This window comes from Pleurodeles waltl, chromosome 2_1, assembly GCF_031143425.1.
Source record: "Pleurodeles waltl isolate 20211129_DDA chromosome 2_1, aPleWal1.hap1.20221129, whole genome shotgun sequence".
Classification (NCBI taxonomy): domain Eukaryota; kingdom Metazoa; phylum Chordata; class Amphibia; order Caudata; family Salamandridae; genus Pleurodeles; species Pleurodeles waltl.
The window spans coordinates 387,758,440-387,777,938 of NC_090438.1; the positions used below are offsets into that span (position 1 = coordinate 387,758,440).

The following is a 19,499-nucleotide window of genomic DNA, read 5'->3' on the forward strand; positions in this document are numbered from 1 at the left end:
GTAAAAGTGGGAAATGGGGAAAGGTAGAGTTGTGAAGGAAAAAGAAAAAAGAGAAAAATAGCCCAACTAACCCCAAAATTATGCTACCCAGAACAGACTCCCACAGACAATACAAACAAAAACAGGATTAGACAAAACTAGACTAAACAGACTGAGACAATAATATGCAACAAGAATAGGATCACAAAAAGACAAAATACAATGTACACAGGACACAAAAGCAGTTAAACACAGGACAACACCTTTCACACAACCACACAGTCTAGATAAATCTGAGACTGCAAAGTGAAAGTGAAAGTTAACTCCCAGTACAGATTTAGTAAACAGGATATCCTATTACATCACTTCCTGCATAAAATGGCCGCCGTTTTTATTTTCCCGTTATGCGTCATATTTTCACGCATACACAATGTGCGTCATTTTTTTATGACGCATAACATTGCACATGATGCTGAGTCAAAAAATATGATATGAAAATTAATAATTTAATAAGGTACATGAGATGTCCAACATATTGTCCATGTTGCGTCATATTTTCTACGCATACATCATGGGCGTCATAATTTTTCCACGTACAGGAGTGCACATAATGCAGAGTCAAAAAATATGATATGAAAATTAATAATTTAATAAGGTACATGAGATGTCCAACATATTGTCCATGTTGCGTCATATTTTCCACGCATACATCATGGGCGTCATAATTTTTCCACGTACAGGAGTGCACATAATGCAGAGTCAAAAAATATGATATGAAAATTAATAATTTAATAAGGTACATGAGATGTCCAACATATTGTCCATGTTGCGTCATATTTTCCACGCATACATCATGGGCGTCATAATTTTTCCACGTACAGGAGTGCACATAATGCAGAGTCAAAAAATATGATATGAAAATTAATAATTTAATAAGGTACATGAGATGTCCAACATATTGTCCATGTTGCGTCATATTTTCCACGCATACATCATGGGCGTCATAATTTTTCCACGTACAGGAGTGCACATAATGCAGAGTCAAAAAATATGATATGAAAATTAATAATTTAATAAGGTACATGAGATGTCCAACATATTGTCCATGTTGCGTCATATTTTCCACGCATACATCATGGGCGTCATAAATTTTCCACATACAGGAGTGCACATAATGCAGAGTCAAAAAATATGATATGAAAATTAATAATTTAATAAGGTACGAGATGTCCAACATATTGTCCATGTTGCGTCATATTTTCCACCCATACATCATGGGCGTCATCATTTTTCCACGTACAGGAGTGCACATTATGCAGAGTCAAAAAATATGATATGAAAAGTTTAATTACATAGCTAAATATGAGAAACATTTATGAAAATTTATATTTAACTCTGCATTCTGTGCATTCATGTACGTGAAAAAATTATGTTGCCCATGCTGTATGCGTAGATATTTGAGCAATTTTTAAATAATGTCTTCATTTTTTAAACTTGGGGAAGGTGATTTGTCATGGCCAAACGGTGCTATGTGATACACATTTGTGGTTAGCTATGACACATGTCCGTTGTTGTATGTATAGAAGGCATTCACACTGTAATATTTATGATACGTTAAATAATGTATTAACCATGTTTGTCCACATATTTTGGGTAATTGCTGATGGCTATTTTGGAATGATGGATGGGATACCATGATGTATTCCTTCTCCAAAATGTGTCCACAATTATGATGGTGATGCTTTTATCTATCGTCCGAACAGGGAGTGCAATAGTCACTTACAGTTTTTATGGGGCTAACCATGTCCCATTATGAATTTGTGTTTCTGATGTTTGTTTTACTTTTGACATGTAGCCCACACATGTGCCTTATGCATGTGTTTAGTTCACAAGCACAAGATTCTTGTATATTTGTGGGGCGGTAGAGGTGGACTTAGGCCCCCAGCACCCTAGGATTTGCCCATCCAGATTAGCTAATGTATCCATGGCTTTTATTTGTTCTGTTATGCAAAACCTGCAGCAGCAGGCTAATGTAAGGCCATATGGTATGAATCACTGTTAATCATTCATTCATCTCATTAGCCCATTTGACGTTTGCACTATTGATGAGTTGGAGCAATCTGGCATACCATTTTCCAATGACTATGTTTGCAAAATCTCAGCGTTCCTCATGTGCTGATGACAAATATTTAGTTGATGTCTGTGGCCCTTTCGGCATTACCTGGTCTAGTGGCATGTTACATTCTTCCTGCTAGGTTCAAACTGGGACACTACTGTGATGGGCTGCTTTCAAATATTTGGTTGATTGGATGACATATGTGTACATGTGTGTGAGAATGTGGATCCACTATCACCTGTCTGGGTGTATGTTGTCACTGTAACTTCAAGGTCTCCTCATGAGTTAGTGGCAGCTAATGTTGTTCCAATTGGGTATTGCTCATATCACACACTTGAGAGAAGCTATTGATGACATGGTCATGTACACATGGATGGTCCCACCATGTCTCTGAACACGTGTGATGAGACTTTCAAAAGATCTACATTTTTGGGCTGGGTGCGAGACTGTCTCAGGTGTCTGGATCAGGCATGTGTAATTGCCACATTTGTACTCCTGTTGGCCTCTGTCTATGGTAATGTATCATGTCACATCCTACCCTCTGTGCATACATTTGTGATGTTTATTTTTGGTGTGATGATTGGTATAGCATTCTTGCTCAATGAGACAACATTCTTCTTCAGCAATTTCAAACTAAAGGTGGTCAGAAATGAATAGGCCAAAGCATGATGTGGTGTTTGTTATCTGTGTTTATTTACAATTGTGCAATACGAGTTGTTATAAGAAATTAAGAAAAAAAATTATTGACAAGCTGTTGGCGCCTACGCACTCCTGCTGCCGTGTTAGGTTGTTCACCCTCCTGTTGCAGGGCAGCATCCTCCTCTTCGTCATCCTCAGGCATGTCTGGGTCCGGTTCAAGGAGGGGAATGTTCCTTTTTCCACAAATATTGTGCAATATGGCACAAGTGAGTATGATCTTACAGACCATCTCTGGGGAATAGAGTAGGCTACCGCCAGTTATGTCAAGGCAGCGGAACCTTGACTTTAGGATCCCAAAGGTCCGCTCCACAATGCTGCGTGTCCTCTTGTGGGCGTCATTGTATGCCCGCTCTGCAGCAGTATTTGGGTTCCCAAATGGTGTCATTAGCCAAGGCTGGATGCCATACCCCTGATCAGCTGAAAGAAAAACACAGAATGGGATCAATTAGATGTAGGAGGCACTGTTGTACAGCTCTTTGATGGCAGTAGTTGTCTTGTGTTGTCTGTGGCTCTTTTGTGTACTAATGTGACAACCTATATTTGTTGGTGAAAACTTTTGCATTGATTTTTTTTCCTTGGCTGAGCAAGTGTTTGTTGGCTAACCGTTTGTCAGCAGTATGTATTTGTTTTTTCAGTACAGTGTGCCCTCCCTAGCATTGTGACTTGTCATACAGGTGTCCGTGTGTCTTCACCGGGGGTGAGATGATAGTTCCATGCAGAGTTGAAACATGAAAGTGTAGTTAACACGTTCATGTGAAAGTACCCAGGCCATCCCATCCCTTAAAACGTATGCAATGTATTAGTGTACAGGTTATTGTGAGACTTCCAATTTGCAAGGTGACATTTAGGCAACCACACTCATTAATGTCTTCACATTAAGCTGTGGAGTAAAATCAAATGTGTGACAGGTTCAATGGTGACTTCTGAAACATGGCTAGTGATGTGAGTACCTCAGTGTGTTCCTGTCTAGGTGTTGCTATTGTGGTGTATGTGTTGTTTGTCCTAGAGGTTTGCTGTGCAGTGTGTATATAAGTAGAATTTTTGTCCTTACCAACAAGTAGTCCATTGCCATACCGTCCATCCTGGAAGTGTTGGTTGATGGTAGAGTGACGGAAGATGAATGCGTCATGTACACTCCCAGGATATTTAGCCACAATGTTGCTGATCAATCCTTGGTGATCGACTATGGCCTGCACGTTGATGGAATGTGTGTGCTTCCTGTTGCGGTAGAGGTGTTCAGTCGCAGCAGGTGGCACAAGGCGTACGTGTGTGCAGTCGATTGCACCAAGGACGTGCGGGAAGCCACTGATGGCGTAGAACCCCTGTTTAGTTTCCTGCTGCTTCTGCAGTGTGTTAGGGAAGCAGATGTGGAGGGGTGTCAGTCGAATGATGGCATCCAGTACTTTTGGCAGGAATGCAGAGAATGATGGTTGGGATATTCCACCAACCAGGGCACCAGTTGTCTGAAACGAGCCACTTGCCAGCAGGTGAAGTACCGCAAGCAGCTTTGTTTCTGTTGGGATAGTGCGGGAGTCACTAAAGTGGGGGCCAACTGCTGTTCAATATTTCTCAGCAGCTGCTGAATGGCCTGCCAGTTCAACCGGTACCTCTGGATGATGTCCCGTTCCCTGAGGCCATGCAGGGTTGTTCTTGGGCGGAATATCCTCTCCTGCCTTCTGCGCTGCCTTTGGGGTCCCTGCTGTTGTTGTTGTAGCTGCTGTTGTTGCTGCAGGGCTCTGCGTCTACGTGCACGCTGAATCAAAATCACCTCCATGTCTCCTTGTTGCTGCTCTGCTGCTCTGCTGTTTGTTCTGTGTGTTCTGATTAAATACAGGTGTGTTTGCCCCATTTTAACACCTGCCCTGACCCAGGCGTTAAATTTTAACGCTATTCGTGCTTTGCGTCATTTTTTTGCTCCGCCTACCGGCCGGGGGTCATTTTTGCCCGGAAGCATAAATACAACGCACGGCTGTGTGCGTCGGTTTTTGGACGGGAACGCCTACCCTGCATGTCATTAACGCAGGGCGGGGTGCCGCTTCCAGAAACTGACGCACATTGCGGAATTTTCCTTTGCGCCGGCTCGGGCGTCAGTGTTTAAATATGGGGCAACGTTTGCGCTGAATGTGCGTCAAAATGTTTGACGCACATTCGGCGCAAACGGAGTATAAATATGCCCCTGTGTGTCTGATTTGTTGCACCAGTACCTGGTGGACTCTGATCTGACCTCTCCCCAAGAATTGGGAAAGAAGGCAGACAAATGGGTCAGAACAAGGGTGAACAGAAAAGTTCATACAGGGGGTGACAAAGATGGCAAGAAGAAGGATGGTAAGTCTTCTGACAAGGGTGGGGACAAATCTAAAAATGAGTCTTCATCAGGCCCACAAAAACACTCTGGTGGGGGTGGTGGGCCCAAATCCTCTTCAAATCAAAACAAAGAAAAGAAACCATGGTGCTATTTATGTAAAATAAAAGGCCATTGGACAACAGATCCCAGTTGTCCAAAGAAAAGCACCAGGCCTCCTACCAGTACAACCCCTGCTGCTACGCCTAGTGCCCCTAGTAATAGCAGTGGTGGTGGGAGCAAACCTACTAATAGCCAATCCAAGGGAGTAGCTGGGCTCACTTATGGTAACTTAGTTGGGGTTGGTCTTGTTAGGGAGACCACAGAGGCTGTGTTAGTCTCTGAGGGGGCTATTGATTTAGCCACCTTAGTTGCTTGTCCCCTTAACATGGATAAGTACAAGCAACTACCCCTAATAAATGGTGTTGAGGTTCAGGCCTACAGGGACACAGGTGCCAGTGTTACAATGGTAATAGAGAAACTGGTCCACCCTGAACAACACCTACTTAATCACCAGTACCAAGTAACCGATGCTCACAACAACACACTTAGCCACCCCATGGCTGTTGTAAATCTCAACTGGGGGGGGGTTACTGGTCCAAAGAAAGTTGTGGTTCTCTCAGATTTACCTGTAGACTGTCTACTAGGGAATGATTTAGAGACATCAGCTTGGGCAGATGTGGATTTGGAAGCCCATGCAGCAAGGCTGGGCATTCCAGGGCATATTTTTGCTTTAACCAGGGCTCAGGCCAAAAAGCAAAAAGGACAGGGTGACTTGGATCCTGGAAGAATGGACCAAGTGCTCCCTAAAGCTAGGGCTAGTAGAAGTAAAGCACTACCTACTATCCCTCCCTCTACAGTGGATTCTACTTCTGAGGAAGAAGAATCTCCACCCTGTGCAGAACCTACACCAGAGGAGCTGGAAGCAGACACTGCTGAGCTTTTGGGTGAAGGGGGGCCTGCCAGGGAGGAGCTGAGTGTGGCACACCATACCTGTCCCACACTAGAGGGTCTAAGGCAGCAAGCTGTCAAACAAGCAAATGGGGATGTCAGTGACTCTCACAGAGTTTACTGGGAGGACAACCTCTTGTACACTGAAGCAAGGGATCCAAAACCTGGAACTGCCAGGAGATTAGTGATTCCTCAGGAGTACAGAAAGTTCCTCCTAACTCAAGCCCACGACATTCCCTTAGCTGGACATTTGGGGCAAATGAAAACTTGGGACAGGCTTGTCCCCTTGTTTTATTGGCCTAGAATGTCAGAGGACACAAAGGAATTTTGTAAGTCCTGTGAAACCTGTCAAGCCAGTGGCAAGACAGGTGGCACTCAAAAGGCACCCCTTATCCCACTGCCTGTGGTTGGGGTTCCCTTTGAAAGGGTAGGGGTTGACATAGTTGGCCCCCTTGACCCTCCTACTGCTTCAGGCAATAGGTTTATCTTGGTGGTAGTGGACCATGCCACCAGATATGCTGAAGCAATTCCTCTAAGGACCACTACAGCTCCTGCAGTGGCAAAGGCCCTCCTGGGAATCTTTTCCAGGGTGGGCTTCCCAAAAGAGGTGGTATCAGACAGGGGAAGCAATTTCATGTCTGCTTACTTAAAGGCCATGTGGAAGGAGTGTGGTGTTACATACAGGTTCACTACACCCTATCATCCACAAACAAATGGACTGGTGGAGAGATTTAACAAAACTCTCAAAGGCATGATTATGGGACTCCCTGAAAAACTCCGCAGGAGATGGGATATCCTGTTACCTTGCCTCCTTTTTGCTTACAGGGAGGTACCCCAAAAAGGAGTGGGCTTCAGCCCCTTTGAACTCCTATTTGGACACCCTGTGAGAGGTCCTCTAACACTTGTTAAGGAGGGTTGGGAACAACCTTTAAAAGCTCCAAAGCAAGACATAGTGGACTATGTACTTGGCCTCAGATCAAGGATGGCTGAGTACATGAAAAAGGCCAGTAAAAACCTTCAGGCCAGCCAAGAGCTCCAAAAGCAATGGCATGACCAGAAGGCTGTTTTGGTTCAGTACCAACCAGGGCAGAAAGTGTGGGTCTTGGAGCCTGTGGCCCCAAGAGCACTCCAAGATAAATGGAGTGGACCCCACATAATTGTTGAGAAGAAGGGTGAAGTCACCTACTTAGTTGACTTAGGCACTGCCAGGAGTCCCCTTAGGGTGCTCCATGTCAATCGCCTAAAACCCTACTATGACAGGGCTGATCTCACCCTGCTCATGGCAACTGATGAGGGACAGGAAGAAGAGAGTGACCCTCTCCCTGATCTCTTCTCTTCTACAGAACAAGATGCTCTAGTGGAAGGTGTAGTTTTGGCAGATTGTCTTACTGCTGAGCAAAAAGACCACTGCATAAATCTCCTGGGTCAGTTTTCTGAACCCTTCTCTACTGTGCCAGGTACCACTTCTTGGTGTGAGCACACTATAGATACTGGAGACAGCTTGCCTGTCAAAAGTAAGATCTATAGGCAGCCTGACCATGTCAGAGACTGCATAAAGCAAGAAGAGCAGAAAATGCTTGAACTGGGAGTGGTTGAGCACTCTGAAAGTCCATGGGCCTCTCCTGTGGTACTTGTACCAAAACCTCATTCCAAGGATGGAAAATAGGAAATGCGGTTTTGTGTAGACTATAGAGGTCTCAACCAGGTAACCAAAACTGATGCTCACCCTATACCCAGGTCAGATGAGCTCATAGATACACTGGCATCTGCCAAGTATCTAAGCACTTTTGATTTGACTGCAGGGTATTGGCAGATCAAATTATCAGAAGATGCAAAAGCAAAAACTGCGTTTGCAACCATTGGAGGTCATTACCAATTCACAGTAATGCCTTTTGGATTGAAAAATGCACCTGCCACTTTTCAGAGGTTGGTGAACACAGTCCTGCAAGGGCTGGAAGCTTTTAGTGCAGCATATCTAGATGATATAGCTGTCTTTAGCTCCATCTGGGATGATCACCTGGTCCACCTATAGAAAGTTTTAGAGGCCCTGCAAAAGGCAGGCCTCACTATCAAGGCTTCAAAGTGCCAGATAGGGCAGGGTAAGGTGGTTTATCTGGGACACCTGGTAGGTGGAGAACAGATTGCACCACTTCAGGGGAAAATCCAAACTATTATAGATTGGGTTCCCCCTACAACTCAGACCCAGGTGAGAGCCTTCTTAGGCCTCACTGGGTATTACAGGAGGTTCATAAAGAACTATGGCTCCATTGCAGCCCCTCTTAATGACCTCACCTCTAAGAAAATGCCTAAAAAGGTATTGTGGACAGCTAGCTGTCAGAAAGCTTTTGAGGAGCTGAAGCAGGCCATGTGCTCTGCACCTGTCCTGAAAAGCCCCTGTTACTCCACAAAATTCATTGTCCAAACTGATGCATCTGAATTAGGGGTAGGGTCAGTCTTATCACAACTTAATTCTGAGGGCCAGGATCAACCTGTTGCTTTTATCAGAAGGAAGTTGACTCCTAGAGAAAAGCGTTGGTCTGCCATAGAGAGGGAGGCCTTTGCTGTGGTCTGGGCACTGAAGAAGTTGAGGCCATACCTGTTTGGCACTCACTTCATTGTTCAGACAGACCACAAACCTCTACTTTGGCTAAAACAAATGAAAGGTGAAAATCCTAAATTGTTGAGGTGGTCCATATCCCTACAGGGAATGGACTATACAGTGGAACATAGACCTGGGAGTACCCACTCCAATGCAGATGGACTCTCCAGATATTTCCACTTATACAATGAAGACCCATCAGGTAATGACTAGTCTTATTGTCCTTCGTTTGGGGGGGGTTGTGTAGGAAAGTACCATCTTGCCTGGCATGTTACCCCCATATTTCACTGTATATATGTTGTTTTAGTTGTATGTGTCACTGGGACCCTGCCAGCCAGGGCCCCAGTACTCATAAGTGTGCCCTGTATGTGTTACCTGGGTTATGACTAACTGTCTCACTGAGGCTCTGCTAATCAGAACCTCAGTGGTTATGCTCTCTCATTCCTTTCAAATTGTCACTAACAAGCTAGTGACCAATTTTACCAATTTAGATTGGCATACTGGAACACCCTTATAAATCCCTAGTATATGGTACTGAGGTACCCAGGGTATTGGGGTTCCAGGAGATCCCTATGGGCTGCAGCATTTCTTTTGCCACCCATAGGGAGCTCTGACAATTCTTACACAGGCCTGCCACTGCAGCCGGAGTGAAATAACGTCCACGTTATTTCACAGCCATTTTACACTGCACTTAAGTAACTTATAAGTCACCTATATGTCTAACCTTTACCTGGTAAAGATTGGGTGCTAAGTTACACACTAGCCAAGGTGCCCCCACATTGTTCAGGGCCAATTCCCCGGACTTTGTGAGTGCGGGGACACCATTACACACGTGCACTACATATATGTCACTACCTATGTGTAGCTTCACAATGGTAACTCCGAATATGGCCATGTAACATGTCTATGATCATGGAATTGCCCCCTCTATGCCATCCTGGCATTGTTGGCACAATCCCATGATCCCAAGGGTCTCTAGCACAGACCCGGGTACTGCCAGACTGCCCTTTCAGGGGTTTCACTGCAGCTGCTGCTGCTGCCAACCCCTCAGACAGGGTTCTGCCCTCCTGGGGTCAATCCAGGCTTGGCCCAGGAAGGCAGAACAAAGGACTTCCTCAGAGAGAGGGTGTTACACCCTCTCCCTTTGGAATAAGGTGTTAAGGCAGGGGAGGAGTAGCCTCCCCCAGCCTCTGGAAATGCTTTCATGGGCACAGATGGTGCCCATTTCTGCATAAGCCAGTCTACACCAGTTCAGGGACCCCTCAGCCCTGCTCTGGCGCGAAACTGGACAAAGGAAAGGGGAGTGACCACTCCCCTGACCTGCACCTCCCCTGGGAGGTGCCCAGAGCTCCTCCAGTGTGCTCCAGACCTCTGCCATCTTGGAAACAGAGGTGCTGCTGGCACACTGGACTGCTCTGAGTGGCCAGGGCCAGCAGGTGACGTCAGAGACTCCTTCTGATAGGCTCCTTCAGGTGTTGCTGGCCTATCCTCTCTCCTAAGTAGCCAAACCCTCTTTTCTGGCTATTTAGGGTCTCTGCTTTGGGGAATTCCTTATATAATGAATGCAAGAGCTCATCCGAGTTCCTCTGCATCTCTCTCTTCACCTTCTGCCAAGGAATCGACTGCTGACCGCGCTGGAAGCCTGCAAAACTGCAACAAAGTAGTGAAGACGACTACTGCAACTCTGTAACGCTGATCCTGCCGCCTTCTCAACTGTTTTCCTGGTGGTGCATGCTGTGGGGGTAGTCTGCCTCCTCTCTGCACTAGAAGCTCCGAAGAAATCTCCCGTGGGTCGACGGAATCGTCCCCCTGCAACCGCAGGCACCAAAGAACTGCATCACTGGTCCTCTGGGTCTCCTCTCAGCACGACGAGCGAGGTCCCTTGAATCCAGCAACTCTGTCCAAGTGACTCCCACAGTCCAGTGACTCTTCAGTCCAAGTTTGGTGGAGGTAAGGCCTTGCCTCCCCACGCCAGACTGCATTGCTGGGAACCGCGGGTTTTGCAGCTACTCCGGCTCCTGTGCACTTTCTGAGGGAATCCTTTGTGCACAGCCAAGCCTGGGTCCACGGCACTCTAACCTGCATTGCACGACCTCCTGAGTTGTCCCCCGGCGGCTTGGGACTCCTTTGTGCAACTTCGGGTGAGCACGTTTCACTCCACTTTGTAGTGCCTGTTCTGGCACTTCTGCGGGTGCTGCCTGCTTCTGAGAGGGCTCCTTGTCTTGCTGGACGCCCCCTCTGTCCCCTGACGGAATTGGCGACATCCTGATCTCTCCTGGGCCACAGCAGCATCCAAAAACCCTAACCACGAGCTTTGCAGCTAGCAAGGCTTGTTTACAGTCTTTCCGCAGGAAAACACTTCTGTACGACTCTCCACGGCGTGGGACATCTATCCTCCAAAGGGGAAGTTTCTAGCCCTTGTCGTTCTTGCAGAATCCTCAGCTTCTACTGTCCAGTAGCAGCTTCTTTGCACCCACAGCTGGCATTTCCTGGGCATCTGCCCACTCTCGACTTGATCGTGACTTTTGGACTTGGTCTTCCACAGGTACCCTCGTCTGAAAATCCATCGTTGTTGCATTGCTGGTTTTGGTCTTTCCTGCAGAATTCCCCTATCACGACTTTTGTGCTCTTTGGGGAACTTTAGTGCACTTTGCACTCACTTTTCAGGGTCTTGGGGTGGGCTATTTTTCTAACCCTCACTGTTTTCTTACAGTCCCAGCGACCCTCTACAAGGTCACATAGGTTTGGGGTCCATACGTGGTTCGCATTCCACTTTTGGAGTATATGGTTTGTGTTGCCCCTATCCCTATATGTCCCCATTGCATCCTATTGTAACTATACATTGTTTGCACTGTTTTCTAATACTATACTGCATATTTTTGGTATTGTGTACATATATCTTGTGTATATTTGCTATCCTCATACTGAGGGTACTCACTGAGATACTTTGGCATATTGTCATAAAAATAAAGTACCTTTATTTTTAGTATATCTGTGTATTGTGTTTTCTTATGATATTGTGCATATGACACTAGTGGTACTGTAGGAGCTTCACTCGTCTCCTAGTTCAACCTAAGCTGCTCTGCTAAGCTACCATTATCTATCAGCCTAAGCTGCTAGACACCCTATACACTAATAAGGGATACCTGGGCCTGGTGCAAGGTGTAAGTACCCCTTGGTACTCACCACAAGCCAGTCCAGCCTCCTACAAGTGGGCCCTGGGACTTCTCCCAGTCTAAAGGCAAGGGGTACCAGGGTAGGAACTGGGATCCAACAAATGCTTCTGGGTTGTATCATGACTGTCATCAGGCAGGTCATAAGAAAGGAGATGCTGCATGCTCCAAAATGGCCTCCCGGTGACGGACAGTCCAAGGGCTTGGCTAGCATAGGAGTGAAAGTAGAGGTATTCTCTTGAGAGGCAAGAGGTTATACAAAGGCTGCTTTAGTTTCCCTGGGTGTGGTGGATATTGAAACCCTGACTGTCTTATCTCCAAGCTTGGAGAAGCATAAACAAAGGCTAAAGATCAATGGGACTGAGGTTGAGATTCTGAGGGATACAGGTGCCAGTGTAACTATGGTGGCAGCTAGATGGGTTTCCCCCGACCAAATGTTGCCTGGTGTCAGTCACCATGTTACCCATGCTGACAATGAGACTAAGCTCCATCCAATGGCATTGGTAAGCTAAGAATGGGGGTGTTACTGCCCCAAAGAAGGTGGTTATACCCCTGTGAGTCTTTGTTGGGAAATGATCTTGAGACTTTTGCATGGACAGAAGTGGAGAGGAAGGCTCCTGAAGAAATGATGACTCTCTCTGAGTGGGTGTGTGTTAGAACTAGAGCACAGGCAGCACACCAGGGAAGTCATGGGGACATGGTTCCTGAAACAGTGGAAGTGCCCCCCAGAAAGAAAAAGGGCAAGGAGTCTGCTAAGGAAGCTTCTAAGAGGTCATAGGACCAGGGGAAATGTTCTCCTGAGAAAGATGTCATTTTGTCTAAGGTGGGACTGCAACTGAGGGAGTCTGGCCTGGCCTGGCAGAGCACAGGGGGACATTCCGGAGAGGACCTATGCCAAGATCAAAAGGACTGCCCTACTCTTGAAGACCGTAGGCAGCAGGCTGCAAGGCAAGAAGAAAGAGATGTCAATGGTACCCACAGGGTCTACTGGGAGGATGGTCTTCTGTACTCTGAAGCCAGGGACCCCAAACCAGAGGCATCCAAGAGAGTGGTGGTCCCCCAAAAGTAAGTGAACTCATCCTCTCTTTGGCCAATGACACCACCCTAGCTGGACATCTGGGACAAACCAAAACCTGGGACAAGTTGGTTGACCATTTTCATTGGCTCCAGACATCTGAAAAAGTGAAGGAGTTTTGTTGCTCTGTGTGACCTGCCAAGCATGTGGCAAGACAGGCACATGCCCAAAGGCTCAGTTAATCCCCCTACCTGTGGTTAAGACTGCCTTTCAGAGGGAAAGGATTGACATTGTTGGTCTCCTAGACCCTCAAACTGTGTCTGGGAATACATTTATCCTAGTAGTGGTGGACCATGCCACTAGATACACAGAGGCAATTTCCCTCAGGGCTGCAAGTCCTCCTACAGTGGGAAAGGCCCTCTTTGGCATCTTCACCAGAGTTAGGTTTCCTAAATAGGTGGTGTCAGATAGAGTGGCTAATTTCATGTCTGCATACCTCTGGAGTGAGCTACAAGTTCACCAACCCCTTATCCCCTCCAGGCAAATGGTTTAGTTGAAAGATTCAACAAAACCATGAAAAGCATGATAATGGGCCTCCCAGATAAACTTGGAAGGAGGGATGTCCTGTTACCTTGCCTACTGTTTGCATACAGTGAGGTACAACAAAAAGGGGTTGAACTCAGTCCATTTAAACTTTTGTTTGGTCATCCTGTAAGGGGTCCATTGAGTCTTGTTAGGGAAGAACGGGAGAGGCCTATCAAAGACCCCAAGCAAGACATAGACGACTACTGTATGTACTAGGCCTGCATTTCTACATGGCAGAGTAAATGAAGAAAACAGACAAGAACCTAGAGGTCAGCCAGGAGCTTATTAGGCACTGGCATGACCAGAAGTCATCTCTGGTGGAGTACCAACCAGGACAGCTGGTGTGGGTGTTAGAGCCTGTGGCTCCAAGGGCCGTCCAGGACAAGTGGACTAGGTCCTATGCAATGTTGGAAAAGAATGGGTATGACACCTACTTGCTTGACTTAGACACCCAAAGGAATCTTCACAGAGTTCTCCATGTAAATCACCTAAAAACCTACAAGGACAGCGCTGACATGACCATGCTCATGGTCACTGATGACGGCCAAGAGGAAGAATGTCAACCCCTCCCCGGCCTTCTGTCAAAAAAGCCTCCAGGATGGGTCAGTAGAGGGTGTGGTCTTATCTGACACTCTCACTGCCAAACAGCACACTAACTGCAGGCAAGAAATAGGACAGTTTGCTGAGCCCTTTTCCTTAACCTCTGGTCAGGCAACATGGTGTACCCATGATGTGGACTCTAGCGACAGCCTCCCGGTCAAGAACAAGATTTATAGACTGTCAGGCCACGTTAAGGTTTGCATTAATGCTGATGTCAACAAAATGTTAGAGCTTGGGGTTCTTGATCCTTCAAACAGCCCTTGGGCTAGCCAAGTGGTGCAGGTCCCCAAGCCTCACTCAAAGGTTGGAAACTCTGAAATTAGGTTTGATGCTCATCCCATCTCAGAGCAGGAGAGCTAATTGACAAATTGGGTGCAGGCAGGTTCTTGAGTGCCTTTGACTTAACATCAGGGTACTGGCAGGTTAGTCACACCCAGGAAGCAAAAGAGAGGTCAGCATTTTCAGCTCCAGAGGCCCTCTGCCAGTTCACAGTGATGCCCTTTGGACTGAAACTTCACCTGCCACCTTCCAGAGGTTGGTGAATTGAGCTCTTTCAGCCCTGGAAGACTTTAGTGCAGCATACCTAGATGACATTGCTGTCTTTAACTCCACCTGGGAGGATCACCTGGTCTTCCTGAAGGAAGTGTTACAGGCCCTGCAGCAGGCAGGCTAACTTTCAAGGCCAATAAGTGCCAAATAGGGAAGACTTCTGTTGTGTACCTGGCCAACTTGTAGGTGGAGGCCAAGTACAGCCCCTCTAACCCAAGATCTAGATCATTCTTAATTGGGAGCTTCCCAAATCTCAGAGTCAAGTCAAGGCCTTCCTACGCGTGAATGGGTACTATAGGAGGTTTGTGAAGAATTATAGGAACATTGTGGCCCCACTCACCTCACTGAACGTACCTCCTAAAAGCACCCTGAAAAGGTAATCTGGACAACAGGATGCCAAAAGGCCTTTGACATTTTGATATAGGTTATGTGCTTAGCACATATACTCAAGGCACTAACACATGATGAGTGCCAGGATCAAACAGTTGCCTATATATGCAGGGGACTCCTCCCTAGAGAGTAGTGCTGGGGTGCCATTGAGCCCATTTTTTTGTAATTCTGAAGTGTGACGGAAACAAACATTTTAATAAGATCAAAACAAATCAGGACACTGGTGCGCAAATTATAAATGTTATATCATTATCATTTGTGTGCTACATAGTTTTATCAGTAAAACTGTATGTCTATGCAAATGTAGTGGCCATTTCAATGGAAAATGTGTTGTCTGTAAATGACAGTGTGCTACCACACAATGCTTTAGTTACAATAAAAAATCGCCTAATTAAGTGTCCATTTAAGCTAGGTGGATTTCACAAGTTTGTAGTTCTAAAAAGTGGACGATGGTTCGAAAATGTTTGGAAAACGCTGCTACAAACTAGAATCATGGCAGGGTGGGGGAGGGTGAGAGCCTCTTTGCAGCTTTTGTGGCAGAAACATCAAAATGCCCAATACAATGGCGACTGATATTCAGGATCGTCAGCTAAACGCAGTATTTTCGTATTTTGAGAGAAGCATTGTGCATAATCAGTATTCAATGTACGCAAGTGGTTAAAGTTCCATAATATGTATATGTGTTGGGGATTGACACACTCACAGTCTCACGTATATGGACTATTAGGGGAAGTCTTGGATTGTCTGAAGTTGTGCAAAGGGTGAAGAAAATGCAGACCTACCAGCCTGACACAAATTTCAGAGAACAAAAGTGAGAAATTCTGACCTAAAAACACTTCATTTCGTCAAGAGGTTTACCCTACTGAATCGTCTGATTAAATAATACTAGTAACATAGAAGATGTAGCAATGCAGGGGTTTCTCTTAATAAGACTCCACACTGGGTTCACTTAAAGTGACTTTTATGAGCTGGGCAGTCGGGTAAATCCATAGGTTCATGAAAAGGGAAGGTGACATTTGGTGCATGAGCATCTATGATATGGACCTTCTGGGGCTTCCTGTCAGTGGACGAATGCGGTAAAACCCTTGTTATTGTTTCAAAGGCTTTTCATGAAATGGTCCCCACTGATTGTATAGGGATTACTGAGGATTACAGCCAAAGGATTTTTTTTGCTTGTAGAATTAAACATGCATTGACAAAGCTAATAGACCTGCCTTTGCTGCAAGGTACTCACAGTCAGACAAAACTCCTTGTACATTGAGAGAGCATACAGACTGGCCGCAGTCACCATTACATGCACAGATAGAAATAGACAGGCACACATGCTCATTAATACACACATGAACACACAAACATCAACAATGTATAACTTATTTTGTGCTGTGCAATTCGAAAAGAAATAAACTAAGGCAAATTCATTCATCTGTAATATAGGGCTAGACAGAAGAAATAAGTTGGACAACATCTATTTAATGCTGTTTTTGTTTGTTTCCTGTAAGTAACTTTGATGTGGCCTACCACATGCAATTTTTTAGTTCGATACAAAGAGGTAAGTACATATGAAATCAGTGGGATGTTTGTGTTGCAGTGGTAAGTCCTGTATGCAGTTCATTTATATGGATTTATTCCCCATACCTCAAGTTGCAAGTTGTCGGTATTCTGGACTTCCGGGATATCCTTAATCTGAGTTCTGATGAAACACTTCTGGAGTTCAACCATGAATATTCCAGTGAGTCCCTATAAAGCCAAAAAACAAAAAACAAATAAAGAACTGAAATATAATTTCTCACCTTTTAATACCGCGGTTGGTGCTAAGTTTTCAGTTTACACAGATTCGATACACAGGTAACTGTATATCTAAGGAATTTGCTTCAAGGTGAAACTACTCTATAGACATTTAAAACAAGAAAGTAATTGCTCAAAAATCAACACCATATAATTAGAATTAGTCAGCCTTTGCTCTGGAAATGAAATAGCTGCATGCAAAACTGCTGTGCATGGTGAAGTACCAGACAAATTGAAGGACTATGATTTTTTACAGAGCACTTTCATCAAAAGATTGTTGGTTCGTTTATGATATTGTACATTTAACAACAAAATGAAAACAATTTATAGTGGACAGAACTCAAAGATGTACAGGATTAAAGAAATGCATGAGAATTAGGCGGACAGTTATGATGTCTTGTTAATGCACTGCACAACCGATGTAGGAGTTGTGAAACGATTGTGATATAAGAAAGCGGAAATTAGGGATTCTAAGAACGTTAGCCCTGGCACACAGCAATAGAGAAGAAATCATTATGTACTTTGATTCGCTGTATTATACAGTATCAAATGAAATCAGTGATAACAAAAATTGAAGGAAAAGACTGTGGATGGATGTAAAGTCTACCATGCTAAAGCAAAAACATTCTTCCATTTACATGCCTTAATTTCCTTTCAATATCTGGACGAAAAGCATAAGTGACCATGCAGAGAGTCAAGTAGTCATAATCTGTGAGTGCCCCTTGGTGGACTTGGAGAACCACTTCTGATGAAGCTTCAATTGAAATAGCTAACATCTAAACTGTTCAATAAAGATGAAAAGATGTTGTGGCAGCCTGATGGGGGGCAGGACTGGTAGTCCATTGAGAAGTCAAAGCACTTTGCGCTAGGAAGCTGACATTTCCAGGCAGATAATGGGAAAGAACAGTACGGCTTCGCAACAGCAGAGCATCCTGGGACCGAAGTGCGAGACAGGAGCCTGCATCTTGGCGCTGGTGAGACCCAGTAGCCTGACATATCTGAACCACGGAACAGTACAGTAAGCCCTGTTAACACGAGGAATGGCATTGGTTGACTAGTCCAGGGTTGTGTTAGTCAATGGTAAATATGAAAAGTCAATTCCTTAGGTGAGTTAGTTGTTTCACTTAGCTAACAAAAATAAATTCAAGCTCTAGGTAACTATGAGGCAATAGGATCTTATGGCTGGACTTTTCCTCACATCTTCAATACAGATTGTTTGGTAAATCCCAGAGAATACTTTGAGTATTGTGGCCATCCTTGAAAGGGAATTTTGAGTCAGCCCACCTCCTTAGCTCGTGTATCAGACGTACAAGCATATAACCATGGGAAGGTGCCTCTCAGTCATACTGCAAGTAGGGAAATTAGCTATTTTGTTGTCTGAATCTAAATTGACATTGAAAAAAGCAACATATAGGCCGGGTGCTGTTTCACTCTGTAAGGAAACTAGAGATCATATAACAGAACGGATGCAATGTCCCTGTTTGCACCACGGTGCACCTTTAAAGAGGTGTACCGGGTAGAAACAGGGACTCTGCACCTCATTACAAGTAATGCACTGCCCTCAGGGCAGACAACAACTCACGCTGTCTCAGGGCAACACATTAGTGAAATACACAGCAACTGTTTGAATCAGACACTCTATCTTTCTCTGTACAGGCAGCACTGCCTGCACCTTAAAGATAGGATAGAGAACCCCAACGAGGCAGGTGTAGTGTGACTGCACCCCGCCTGTATGGAGGAGTCTGGGCAATCATGGCACCCACTTGCAGGGGTTGCACTCAATCAGAGCACTGACTGTGCACCACCTTTTGTGGTACACCGTCACCACACTTCAAGATGGCCTTTTTGTTTTTGCTTCTGCTTTCCTATTAGGGTGTGGGGCAGAGGCAGAGTGTTTCCATTGTTAGCATGGAGCCATGCCAAAATGCTAATGAGGAAATTCTCCCTGAAAGTAGGACTCTGCTCTATTTGTGCCAGCATCTTCTGTTTTACAGAAGAGGGCACAGAGGCGTTTTGTTTTTCTGTGATACTACAGTAGCCTTGGAGTGCAGGAAACAGCTGCTGACATATGTTGCATCACCAGGGCACTGTTTGTAATACGGCCCTGCAAGTTGGTAGGTGTGGAGGCCAAAACAAAGAGGAAGTCTTCACATTTGTGTTTTTAATAACATCCACTTTGTACTAAGACATTCAAAGTAATAGGACTCTTAAAGGTCCATCACTTGTTGCATTAAAAAGAAAACAAACTGAATGCTGCAAAAATTAAGACAGTCATGTTAAAATTGTTACATTCCAGTTATAGGCACATAGGGGGTCATTCTGACCTCGGCGGTAAAAGGCGCTTACCGCCGGTCAGAAGACCGCCATAACACCGCCGCGGTCGTGGTAAACCGCCACGGTCATTCTGACCCGCAACTGGCAAACCGCCAAAAACCCGACATCAACAAAAGTCCGCCACACCAACGGCCAGCGAAAAACTGGCGATGACCAAACCTCCACCGTCACGCCAACAGAAATATGCCCATGCCATTCCGACCCACAAATCCCCGCAGCGGTCTTTCAACCGCGGTATTCCATTGGCGGTACACACCGCTGCGGTCAAAATACACACACCTTTACAAAACACTACCATATTGGACAATTCAAAATACACACACCTGAGACACATACACACACCACTCCCACACACCCAATACAATATGATACACACACCCACA

General features: G+C 45.3%; 1 protein-coding gene across 1 annotated transcript in view; it reads right to left on the reverse strand.

Annotated features, from left to right (window-relative positions):
- The window catches only part of TNMD (tenomodulin), a 526,931-nt gene that overhangs the window by 319,407 nt on the left and 188,025 nt on the right, over window positions 1-19,499 (reverse strand). Inside the window, exon 4 of the mRNA XM_069213032.1 lies at window positions 16,633-16,734. Within this exon, the coding sequence (XP_069069133.1) occupies window positions 16,633-16,734 (102 nt within the window). The remainder of the gene's footprint in view (window positions 1-16,632; window positions 16,735-19,499) is intronic.